The sequence below is a fragment of the Dendrobates tinctorius genome, unplaced genomic scaffold, assembly GCF_039654945.1.
Source record: "Dendrobates tinctorius isolate UK_male_01 unplaced genomic scaffold, ASM3965494v1 ptg000265l, whole genome shotgun sequence".
In the NCBI taxonomy this organism is placed as follows: domain Eukaryota; kingdom Metazoa; phylum Chordata; class Amphibia; order Anura; family Dendrobatidae; genus Dendrobates; species Dendrobates tinctorius.
This window is the reverse complement of record NW_027361932.1, coordinates 10568536-10581428: the sequence shown is the minus strand read 5'-3', so window position 1 is coordinate 10581428 and position 12893 is coordinate 10568536. Positions and strand designations below refer to the sequence as shown.

At 41.9% G+C, this 12893-nt stretch overlaps 1 protein-coding gene across 6 annotated transcripts in view; it reads left to right on the top strand.

Annotated features, from left to right (window-relative positions):
* SEPTIN5 (septin 5) overlaps positions 1-6934 on the top strand; it is a 97334-nt gene extending 90400 nt beyond the window's left edge. For all 6 annotated transcript variants that reach the window (XM_073559089.1, XM_073559084.1, XM_073559086.1 and 3 more), the window contains one exon: positions 4248-6934. In XM_073559089.1, the coding sequence (XP_073415190.1) occupies positions 4248-4304 (57 nt within the window). In that variant the 3' untranslated portion in view covers positions 4305-6934. The remainder of the gene's footprint in view (positions 1-4247) is intronic.
* Positions 6935-12893: the final 5959 nt, after the last annotated feature.

Below are 12893 nucleotides of genomic sequence, written 5' to 3'. Positions count from 1 at the left end.
AGCGAGTGATCTACTTTTAGTCAGTGACCTTTAATATGATGATCAATACAGTAATGCCACAACCTGATACAGGTTTGAGATGGTTGTAGCTTGTAGGTATTGCCACTAGGTGGCCCACTTTTTCAATGATTGGACTATGTTCTTAGCGTGTTAGACTACACAGCAAGATGATCGCTGTCCTGTGCCCTTAGGAATGATTTCACAATTACAAGTTTGTACTAGGGATTAGTCGTAGACAAAGCATAGGCGATATGGTGTGGGTGTGAATGTACATGAAGAAAAGCACATTGAAAGTATATGCACTGTAGTGTTGCATTGTGAGGAATTCACAGTGACACTGAGTGTAAAGGTGTTGTATGAGATAAGAAGAAATGTCTGCTTTTGTTTTTGCAAATAACAGCACATGTTCTTGGGCTGTAAAGCTGGCTATACATATTAGATAACTGTCGGCAGAGCATATGTTTGGCAGACTGCTACCTCTCTCGACTTCTCATACCCACGAGCACTCGTCTCAGCCACATGAGTGTTTTGTGTTTTAAACAGTAAAGGCCCCGTTACATTTAGCGATGCACCAGCGATCCCGACCACGATATGACCCGGTCAGGATCGCTGGTGCATCGCTAAATGGTCGTTAGTGAGCTTTCACACCTGAAGATCTCACAGCGATGCAGCAGCGATACAGCGGACGATACTTACCTTTCAGACGCGACGATCCTGATGTCCTCCGTCCGCGTCCACGCGTCTCTCGTCAGCTCCAGCAGGAAGCCCAGCAGGAAGCTCCCGACGAGAAATGGAGCTGCGCGATCTCGCGCGATCAGCGATGGACAGCGGGGGAGCCAGTTGGAGGTAAGTATCACACATAGCGATATCGCTAGCAATATCGCTGCTACGTCACCAAATCGGTGATGCTTTAGCGATATTGTTAGCGATATCGCTATGTGTAAAACCCCCTTAAGAGGGGAGGAAGCTGCTGAAAACTAAAGGATCAGTCTTTGAAATTCCTGTTAAGGTCTCCATATATTTCAAATGGTCGTCCACTCCCACCAAAATTGGTAGATGCAGCCGACTTCCATCTAATGTTTTTACGGAGACTGAAAGGGGTTATACAGGATGTTGAATTTTTTTTTACTACGGGCCTAATAACTAACAGGCAGGAAGTTGGTACTTGCTTGTCGGGCCCGATTCCAATCTCAGCAGCTTCCACTGACGTCACGTGATGTCCACAGAGCAGCTGCAGTTGACATTGCAGCCCGGAAGAAGAAGAGCTGCAGCTTGATTGCCATCAGGAGTGTTCAGTGACCGCTCTGAGGAGGCGCCAGGTTAGTATTTAGGTGTCACAAGTGTGTCAAGTCCTCCTGGGAGATCTGGGGTTAGAAATTCGTTACATATTGTGAAATGCAAGTCTTCCATTTAGCCTGTGTGTTTTGTTTCCCATGTTAAATGGATTTTGTTTTGGTGCTGAAGAGGTTAACGACCCTTTCTATGCTGGTTAGGGTCATCTATCTCCATCTCACAGCTGCTCCTGACCTGCTCATTTCCTCTCTCTATTAAATCTGGCCAGACCTTCTCTTCCTCACCAGTGAAAGTTTATTTCCTGGTTTGCTGTACGGAAGTTGAGATTGTTGTTGCTGCTAGAGATTGTTGTATGCTAGTTTTGGGTGTAGGCTTTCCTCATTGTCCTATTGCCATTTGGTTTGTACTTTCCTACCCCTCCCTATATTTCTCACTACCTTTAGTGAGTGTTTTGTAGGTTAATTTCGTTTTGTTATTCCTGTTTGTCTTCCGTGTTTACACACTAGTATTTCTGCCCCAGGCCTCCTGTGGGGAGGGGGAGGGGACAGCTTAGGGTATACCAGGAGAACAATAAGCCTGGAGGCCCAAACCTCCTCACCTTTTAGAGGTACCTTTGGGAGCAGGTATAGTTAGGGCCTCAGCTCCAGGGATGGTGCAGGGCCCCTTTCCCTAATCTTGTACATTGTAATGGTCATTAGGTCCATTATACAAAAAAAAAAGTCTTTGGACAATCTCTTTAACTGATATTCAAGTAAATGGTGCTGAGTTGCAACAACATGCACAGCCCGGGGGCATGAGTGCCCATGTTTTTGGAAAGACCCTATTTCTTTTCTCCTACAGCCTCTTTGGAGCTTTAACACTGAAAAGCATATACCGTATTTTTTGGACTATAAAACACACTGGACAATAAGACACACCTATGTTTTAGAGGAGGAAATTAGAAAAAAAATTAAAGCATAAAAATGTGGTCAGTTCTGTACTCATATCCCCTATCCTGATATCTATGGTCCTCTCATCCCCATCCTGGTATGCATGGCCCCCTCATCCCAACTCTGGTATGAATGGTCCCATCATCCCTATCCTAGTTTGCATGGCCTCCTCTTTGCTATCCTGGTATGCATAGCCATCCCATCCCTATCCTGGTATGCATGGCCCCCATCCCCATCCTGGTATCCATGGCTCCCTCATCTCTATCCAGGTATGCATGGCCTCCTCATCCCTTTCCTTGTATGCATAGCCCCCATCCTGATATATATGGCCCCCTCATCCCTATTCTGGTATTCATAGCCCCCTCATTTCTATCCTAGAATGCATGGTCTCCTCAACCCTATCCTGGTATGCATAGTCCCATTTTGGTATGTAAGGTCCCCTCATCCCTGTCCTGGTATGCATGGGACTCCTCATCCATATCCTGGTATGCATGGCCCCCATCCCCATCCTGGTATCCATGGCTCCCTCATCTCTATCCAGGTATGCATGGCCTCCTCATCCCTTTCCTTGTATGCATAGCCACCATCCTGATATATATGGCCCCCTCATCCCTATTCTGGTATTCATAGCCCCCTCATTTCTATCCTAGTATGCATGGTCTCCTCAACCCTATCCTGGTATGCATAGTCCCATCCTAGTATGTAAGGTCCCCTCATCCCTGTCCTGGTATGCATGGGACTCCTCATCCCTATCCTGATATGCATGGCCTCCTCATCCCTATCCTGGTATACATGGCCTCCTCATCGCTATCATGATAGGCATGGTCCCCTCATCCCTAGCCTAGTAGGCATGTCCCCCTTATCCCTACCCTGGTAGGCATGGCCCCCTTATCGCTATCATGATAGATATGGTCCTCCTCCTCCCTATCCTGGTATGCATAGCCCCATCCTTATCTTGGTATGCATGGCCTCATCAGAAAACATTAAAAAAAACATAAACTATTATACTTGCCTTCCTGTGCTCCCTCACAGAATCTTGTTCTGATGCCAGCAGCTGATTTATGTTTGTAAGCAGTGAATGACAGTGATGTCATTTGCTACTTACAAGCATGAATACTCAATGCTCCCCACGCTGGGACTATGAGCAGCAGGCACAGGAGTTAGCTGCAGCCGCCGCCACCTGTGACTCGTACAGTATATACAGGTGCATCTCACAAAATTAGAATATCATCAAAAAGTTAATTTATTTCAGTTCTTCAATACAAAAAGTGAAACTAATATATTATATAGAGTTATTACAAACAGAGCGATCTATTTCAAGTGTTTATTTCTGTTAATGTTGATGATTATGGCTTACAGCCAATGAAAACCCAAAAGTCATTATTTCAGTAAATTAGAATACTGTATAACACCAGCTTGAAAAAATGAATTTAAAATCCGAAATGTTGGCCTACTGAAATGTATGTTCAGTAAATATACTCAATACTTGGTCGGGGCTCCTTTTGCATCAATTACTGCATCAATGCGGCATGGCATGGAGGTGATCAGCCTCTGGCTTTGCTGAGATGTTATGGAAGCCCAGGTTGCTTTGATAGCAGCCTTCAGCTCGTCTGCATTGTTGGGTCTCGTGTCTCTCATCTTCCTATTGACAATACCCCATAGATTCTCTACGGCATTAAGGTCAGGCGAGTTTGCTGGCCAATCAAGCACAGTGATACTGTTGTTTATAAACCAGGTATTGGTACTTTTGGCAGTGTGGACAGGTGCCAAGTCCTGCTGGAGAATGAAATTTCCATCTCCAAAAGCTTGTGGGCAGAGGGAAACATGAAGTGCTCTAAAATTTCCTGGTAGACGGCTGTTCTGACTTTGGTCTTGATAAAACATCGTGAACTTACACCAGCAGATGACATGGCTCCCCAAACCATCACTGATTGTGGAAACTTCACACTTGTCATTTGTATTAATTTTTTTAGAGTGACTAATGTCCTTACTTTTATGAGATTCAATCTTTTTTTTTCCTTACAGCTGCGAAGAATGCAAGAAATGTTGCAGAAAATGCAGCAGCAGATACAAGAGCAATGAAGATCCTATCCTGATGGCACTTATTCCTCACATTGCCTGCTTCCCAACCTGTCACTTCAAGGACCAGTTTGGAGATGGATGTGGTACCCTTGGACTCATTGCAGTATCTTATTTATTGTCCTGAAATACCCGTCCAATATGAACTCCTCCCTTTTGGCTCATCCCGTTTCTCTAGAACGTCCCTTCATGGAGCCAAGCACATATCAAGCTGAAGTCTGCTCTCTGTTACAGCCATGATCATCACCAATCCTTCTTTTACGCCATATTCGAGGTGTTGACTGGACTGTTGCAAACATGTATTGGAAGCAGCACCCATGGACCTACTGGGTGATAACTCCTATGTATCCTGCATCTTCCACAAGGCTCTGTCCTTTACACAGAAGGGATGTTTTTTGGGAAGGGAGGCGGCTGAGTAATTGTTTTCTACCTACACATTACCCCTGCTCTACAAGAAGCTTGTGTTTTTTTATTTGTACAGTGTTGCAGTTTCTTGGACTCAGGACTTATTTTTTTTGTTGTTTTGCTGTACCAATGTTTACTCAGTTAATTGACCAATAATCCGCTAATTATTAGAGAGCACCAGAGGAAGTATTTGCCTGGACAGCAGTGCGATGCAATGGATGCACCGAGCTTACACTGGGTTTCGCCATAAGATGTCATCAGGTGCAGGCAGCCCTCCAGAATTCTCCGGCAGGCTGCGTTCATCCATTGAGGTGCAGTTGCTGCATGTAGATGGATATTAAAATGATAGCTTTTTTTTATTTGGAACCTTCTCTCCAAAGAAATACCGTTTCAACATTATTGCAACCTCATTGTACGGACACAGCTTTCAATGGAATCTGTCGGCACAATTTTACTCCTGAAACTAGTAACTCTGTAGGCACCAATGCAGCAATGAATATGATACCAGTTTAGTAGTAATCTGATGTGGCAGTGCTGAGAAGTCAACTTCAAAGCCACATGAAAAATAGCCTGAAAGTTCATTGTGGGCGTGTTCCTACACCTCTTGTGCCTGGACACACCCTCGGTGCACTATCAAGCTAATTTAAATCCTGATCTCTCAGCACTGGCACATCAGGTTATTACAAAATAAGTAACCTTTTAATTGTTTTGCTAGAGACTATACAGTCATACCATTGGTTTCAGCGATAATAAGTTCACTTTAAACTTTTCAGCCATTCATATCTACCAACAGCAGTCGTCTACCATGTTACTAATGAATGCATATATGGTGGTTGCCTTACTAAATACACTTAGTAGTGAAAATAGAGTATATTCATGGCCCCAGCTGGAAGGGACCAAGCATATCACTATTCTTGTGCACTAGAGATTGGGGCTGATCACATTTCTTGAGCTTTTTGCTTATTATGTTCTTCTGCACCTCTGTTACCATAGAGGTGCTCACATGTAATGTCTTATTTAATCACATCACAGATGGATTATGGGATGGATGCATCATTTTACTTTATATACCTTATTCTATGTTTCTGCCAGTGCACCGCTGGGCAGGAAAAGGTCTCTGTGCCACACTAAAGTGCTATGGCACGCCAGGGCTCAAAGCCCAATGGGACATTCACATTGGCAGGTTGGGTGCTCCATGGTCGAAACTCGTCTGGAAAAATCACACATATTGTTGGTGTTTTTCCATGTGGTTCAGGTGTGACATTTCCAACAATTATCACTTATATAAGACGCTCTGCAGCCAAATACCAGATTGCAAAATCATGGTAAATGCAAGCAGTTTTACCGAGCAGCTTTAGACCACATGGCACACATTCTCCTAAATTATGATTATCCAATTAAGTTTTTTTGCGTGTGTATTTTACCAATTATCAACTAATGGAGTAATGTTTTTCTTTCCTTCAGTAGCTGTGGTCGCTGCACATCATTCATAAAGATTTCGAGTAAAGGACAGAATAAGAATAGGGCTACACCTGGACTTTTTAATCTATAAAATAATCAAAACCTAAATTAGTGATTTTCATCAGATTTCAAAGACTTTTTTGTGTTCCTCAATCGCAGAATATATACCGTAGCTCCCACTTTTTAAACACGCTTATGCAGCAATGATTCTGGGGAGTGCTCCATGCCTATAAGATTCAGCCTTATGTACGAAATCAGAGACATACAGAGATAGTCTGGTTTATTACTCTCTTGAGCGATAATCGATAGGACCTGAAGCTGAAGGTGGCCATACACTTTCAATACCTGATGGTCAAAACCTTTTAATCTGACTCAATCACACACACGTATGCTCGTTTCAGATGGATATGCATGGGGTCTGTATAATAGAGAGGAGTGTCATTGTCAGACTCTTCTGGTGGTGGCTTATTTGCATTAAGAACAAAGGATCAGCATGTTGAAATCCAAGGGAAACCTAATTGTTAGGTTTGACTAACCTAGCCTAAAGTGTTTGGCCTTCTCCAAAGTCCAGCTAGGCTCAGATCATGAATGGTTAAGAAGAAGTGATTGATATGCACTCTGCTTAGCCACCATTTTTCATATTCTCGTAGAATTACCGTGAGAGAATAGTTTTTCTCCTGGAGATCGTGTACACACTGTCCACAGCTCATCACATACAAATGTCTCATTGTACTATGCAGTCACATTAAATACCTATTGCTATGCCATCCATTAGTTTTCTATTGCGTAGTTATCAGTGGCCATTTTATTCTTGGCTTTATATGCTGGTATACACAAACTCATTACTATAGGAAAAAATTTTATCCTATTAGAGGCATTTAGGGACACAAATAATTCCCCTAAATATAGAAATCACAGACATAAAAACAGAACTGATTATTTGCTAGGCCGATTTGATCTAAGGTTGGATTCACACATGCCATTTTTGACATAGAGGCTTATTCACCAGTTTCAGTATGTTAAACTGGTTATATGAGAGATGTAAAAAAAAATGTTTATTATTATTTTATCTCTCCATGTTGCTGAGATATTAGCTTGTATAGTGTAGGTTATAATTTATTTTATATTTCAACTGTGTGTTACCAGAGATTTATCTCTGGGGGCGTGTACTTCTTCCCCTGCATGAGATTGACAAATCATAAGCAAGCAAGGACACACAGGGGAAAAAAGAACAGAACTTTGTTGAGTTATATATCACTGCAATCCCTTCCAGATCTTATCTCACGGCAGTTAGTGTGGGGGAGTGGACAGAGCTGACAGCACTGTGAGATGAGATCTGGAAGGGTTTTTTTAATGATACATAGCTCAGCTCTACTCTATCTCTATACAATGTAGCTGCAGTCATTTTTTTTTATTACAAACACTTCCATATTTGTATGTATATATATTTAATCTCATGGCAGTCAGTGTCAGAAAGGTTAGAACTGACAACACTGTGAGAGGAGATTTGGAAGTGTTTGTAATGATTCATAACTAATCTCTGGTGTATCTTTAAGGGTACCGTTACACTAAGCGACGCACCAGCGATCCTGACAACGATACGACCTGGTAAGGATCGCTGGTGCGTCGCTACATGATCGCTAGTAAGCTGTCAAACAGGCAGATCTACTAAACGACGGAGCAACGATGTGGCGATCCGTATAATGACCTCGGTGGTTGTTGGGACCTTGTCACACAGCAGCTATTCTGACGACTCACGCCTGCGTCCATGAGTTCTGCGTCGCCAACGAGGTCGCTCGTCAGCGTCAAACACAGCGATGCATGCTGGCCAGCGGGACGCCAACGATCAAAAAACGGCCTGGGACATTCGAGCACGATCAATGATATTCAGCAGGGGGGGGGGCGGTCGCCGCTATGTGTCACACGTAGAGAGATCGCTAGCGAGATCGCTGTTGCATCACAAAATCGGTGACTTTTCAGCGATCTCGCTAATGATCTCGTTATGTGAGACATGGCCTTAAGGCTTCATTCAGACGCCTGTATTACATTCATGTATCTGTGTGGTGTATGTATTGACCATTGCAAAGGATAGGAGAAACTTTGTAATTTATTTATCCATCCATGTAAAACACTGATGACAAACTGATGGTAAAAACGAACACACAGACCATACATGGTTGCAAAACACTGATGACATTGGTACCAATTTTTCAAATGTGTGTTTAAACATGGACGTGTGAATGAGGCCTAACTATTCCATGGTGTGGCGAGTTTAACATGCTCAAACTGATGAAAGGTCCGCTTTAAGGAGAAGAGAAACTATTAGGCTGGCTTCACATACAACGTTTTATTCTACCTGTTTTTTGACTATTTTTTGTGCATCCAGATTTACATACAAGTCTATAGTGAAATAATAATTGCTCTACAAACTATTTATTTTTGTCTGTTACATTTTTAAAAGTGCAGCATTTTTTTGGGCCTTCTCATAGGCTTCTTTATAGAACTTAAAGTAGAAACAAATTTAACAAATTAAAACAATGCCACGAAAAACATAATTGAAGAAAGTCTTAAGGAAAAACTTTGCTTTCTCCTGTGTGTGTCCAATTGTGTATAAAAGAGGAATACTGCCTTAAAAATTACATGTGTTAATCCAGCCTTAAAGGAGTATTCCCAGTTCCAAGATCCTATATGTAATAGGTGTAATAATAATATTAGCAAATGCCTCCAATTAGACAATTAGAAATGTAGTATAGTTCTTCTGATTCGCTGTGTCTCTTTCCTCATGTGCAAGCATTGCAGGACCTTAGATATCCATGACTACGACCACTAGCAACTAGCTAACTGTCACTATTGGTTGGAACCTTGGATACCTAAGGTTCTGCAATGCCTGCACATGAGGAAAGAGACATAGTGAATCAGAAAAACTATACTACATTTCTAATTGGAAGTATTTACTAACATTATTATGATTACACCTACTACATATTGGGATAGGATCTTGAAAATAGGAATACCCCTTTAAAAGGGTATAACCGATACAGTAAATACAGTGGGGCAAAAAAGTACTTAGTCAGCAATAGTGCAAGTTCCACCACTTAAAAAGATGAGAGGCGTCTGTAATTTACATCATAGGTAGACCTCAACTATGGGAGACAAACTGAGAAAAAAAAATCCAGAAAATCACATTGTCTGGTTTTTTTTCATTTTATTTGCATATTATGGTGGAAAATAAGTATTTGGTCAGAAACAAGCAATCAAGATTTCTGGCTCTCACAGACCTGTAACTTCTTTAAGAGTCTCCTCTTTCCTCCACTCATTACCTGTAGTAATGGCACCTGTTTAAACTTGTTATCAGTATAAAAAGACACCTGTGCACACCCTCAAACAGTCTGACTCCAAACTCCACTATGGTGAAGACCAAAGAGCTGTCAAAGGACACCAGAAACAAAATTGTAGCCCTGCACCAGGCTGGGAAGACTGAATCTGCAATAGCCAACCAGCTTGGAGTGAAGAAATCAACTGTGGGAGCAATAATTAGAAAATGGAAGACATACAAGACCACTGATAATCTCCCTCGATCTGGTGCTCCACGCAAAATTCCACCCCGTGGGGTCAGAATGATCACAAGAACGGTGAGCAAAAATCCCAGAACCACGCGGGGGGACCTAGTGAATGAACTGCAGAGAGCTGGGACCAATGTAACAAGGCCTACCATAAGTAACACACTACGCCACCATGGACTCAGATCCTGCAGTGCCAGACATGTCCCACTGCTTAAGCCTGTACATGTCCGGGCCCTTCTGAAGTTTGCTAGAGAGAATTTGGATGATCCAGAGGAGTTTTGGGAGAATGTCCTATGGTCTGATGAAACCAAACTGGAACTGTTTGGTAGAAACACAACTTGTCGTGTTTGGAGGAAAAAGAATACTGAGTTGCATCCATCAAACACCATACCTACTGTAAAGCATGGTGGTGGAAACATCATGCTTTGGGGCTGTTTCTCTGCAAAGGGGCCAGGACGACTGATCCGGGTACATGAAAGAATGAATGGGGCAATGTATCGTGAGATTTTGAGTGCAAACCTCCTTCCATCAGCAAGGGCATTGCAGATGAAACGTGGCTGGGTCTTTCAACATGACAATGATCCAAAGCACACCGCCAGGGCAACGAAGGAGTGGCTTCGTAAGAAGCATTTCAAGGTCCTGGAGTGGCCTAGCCAGTCTCCAGCTCTCAACCCTATAGAAAACCTTTGGAGGGAGTTGAAAGTCCGTGTTGCCAAGAGAAAAGCCAAAAAGATCACTGCTCTAGAGGAGATCTGCATGGAGGAATGGGCCAACATACCAACAACAGTGTGTGGCAACCTTGTGAAGACTTACAGAAAACGTTTGATCTCTGTCATTGCCAACAAAGGATATATCACAAAGTATTGAGATGAAATTTTGTTTCTGACCAAATACTTATTTTCCACCATAATATGCAAATAAAATGAAAAAAAAACAGACAATGTGATTTTCTGGATTTTTTTTTCTCCGTTTGTCTCCCATAGTTGAGGTCTACCTATGATGTAAATTACAGACGCCTCTCATCTTTTTAAGTGGTGGAACTTGCACTATTGCTGACTGACTAAATACTTTTTTGCCCCACTGTAAATGTTATTATTTGTATAATTAAGTTATACAACTTTATAATATCCTTTCTGTGCCTATTGTACACAATTTTCATTAACTCTACTTGCAGTAATTCAAAATGAACCATTTATTCTTTACTTCCCTGGAGATTGAAATCTGTCCTGGTTATATGATGGACACGCGGTTATCGGAGTGGTCACCCCAACTTTCACCGTGTAAATCTGGCCCGATTTATTATTGCAGTAGCTAGTTTTTGGTGTGTTTAGTCTGTTTTTCATTTGCACCTAATTCTGTTAATATGCGCCTTTTTTCAAATCTGTTTTAAATGTGTTTGCTTGTTTGTTTTTTTAACGTTCTCCATTATGGGTAAAGTTTAGGTTTTCCACATGTACTCACCTGATTCACCATTTGTGACCTTTTTACTAATTTGCAAAATTTATCTCAAATGGACTCCAGTCCCACCTCCTAGAGTGACATTATTACAGTATGCCATTTACTTTGGTGCAATTTTGGTGCCATTTTGCAAAATGTATCTTTTTTTTTTTTTGCTCAAAAAGTCACAAAAAGGTTTAAGACAAAAATAAAGACAATTTTTAACTTTTCGCAATATAAATGAACCGCGCTATTTGACGTAAAACATCAGCGAAAACCACAAGACAAAGAAATAAAATTGACTTCGCAAAAAATCGCAAAGGGTGAATCGGGTCCCATGTGTTTGTATACATGTCTTAAGGGGGTTTTACACTAAGCAATATCGCTAGCAATATCGCTAAAACGTCACCGGTTTTGTGACGTTATAGCGATATTGCTAGCGATATCGCTATGTGTGATACTTACCTCCGACCGGCTCCCCCGCTGTCCATCGCTGATCGCGCGAGAATGTCCGGCTCCATTTCTCGTCGTCTGCTTCCTGCTGAGACTTCCTGCTGTGACGTCCAGCGACGCGTGGAGGCGGGCGGGAGGACGCAGGATCGCTGTGTGTGAATGGTAAGTATCGTGCGCTGCGTCGCTGCTGCATCGCTGTGAGATCTTTCTGTATGAAAGCTCACTAGCGATCATTTAGCGATGCACCAGCGATCCTGACCGGGTCGGATCGCTGGTTGGATCGCTGGTGCATCGCTAAATGTAAAAGGGCCTTTAGTCTTTTTAATCAATTTTCTGCTCTATCTTACAAGGGGGAAGCCATGCTTTTCAAGAAAAAAAAGGAATACTTATCCCCAAAATCTGCCCTCTGATCGCAGCTGGAATGGAAGAGATGGCATAGCCACCAGTGACCAGACTGCTGAGGCCACTGTTTGGCTGCAAGGAAAAGTGGCTAGTGGTTGAGATGTCATCTCTTTCATTCCGGCAGAGACCTTCCGGAGGATAGATTTCAAGGCTAAGTATGCCTTCTTTTCCTTATCTTTTTTGAGCATGTCTTCCCACTGTTACGTTTTAAAGAAGAGCGGATAACCCTTTTTAATACCTGTTTCTCAAATACATTTTTCTTTAACATACTTTGAAAAAATTAATATCCCAGAGATGTATTTGCCCAAATTTTTAATCTATACTTTGACTTCTGTTTTCTTTGGCGTGCACGGCTCTGTAATAGGAAATGAACTCATCTCTGTTCATCTCCGTACTGCAAATAGTTGGCAATCCGGCACTTGTCAAGTCCAGTGAAGTAAAGGAATTCTACTTGTAATAGACTTTCCAATGAACTTAGATGACATATGAGACTATTTATTATTCCTCATTGACTTATTTCTGAAATTCTTGATTCGCCTGTATAAACAGTTATTTGCAGAATAATAGGTACTTAAGGTTATAAACTAGAAATTTTAACATTAGAACCTCCACATCTTTCCATATTTGTAAATATTATTAATATACATTGACTAGTATATTTTGGGAATGAAGGGGTAAGCAAACCCACTGCCTGTTAATCCGGTGCCTCTGTCACCTTATATGTAAGGTGGAACCTGTGCCCTACTGTATGACTGTCTAAAAGTAACCCGCCTCCTACAGTGCATATCCACCCAGTGATTATTTTGTTATACTGATTGTTGCTGTAATTAATGTTTACAACCTGAGAATCCTAATAAACCTACATAAAAAT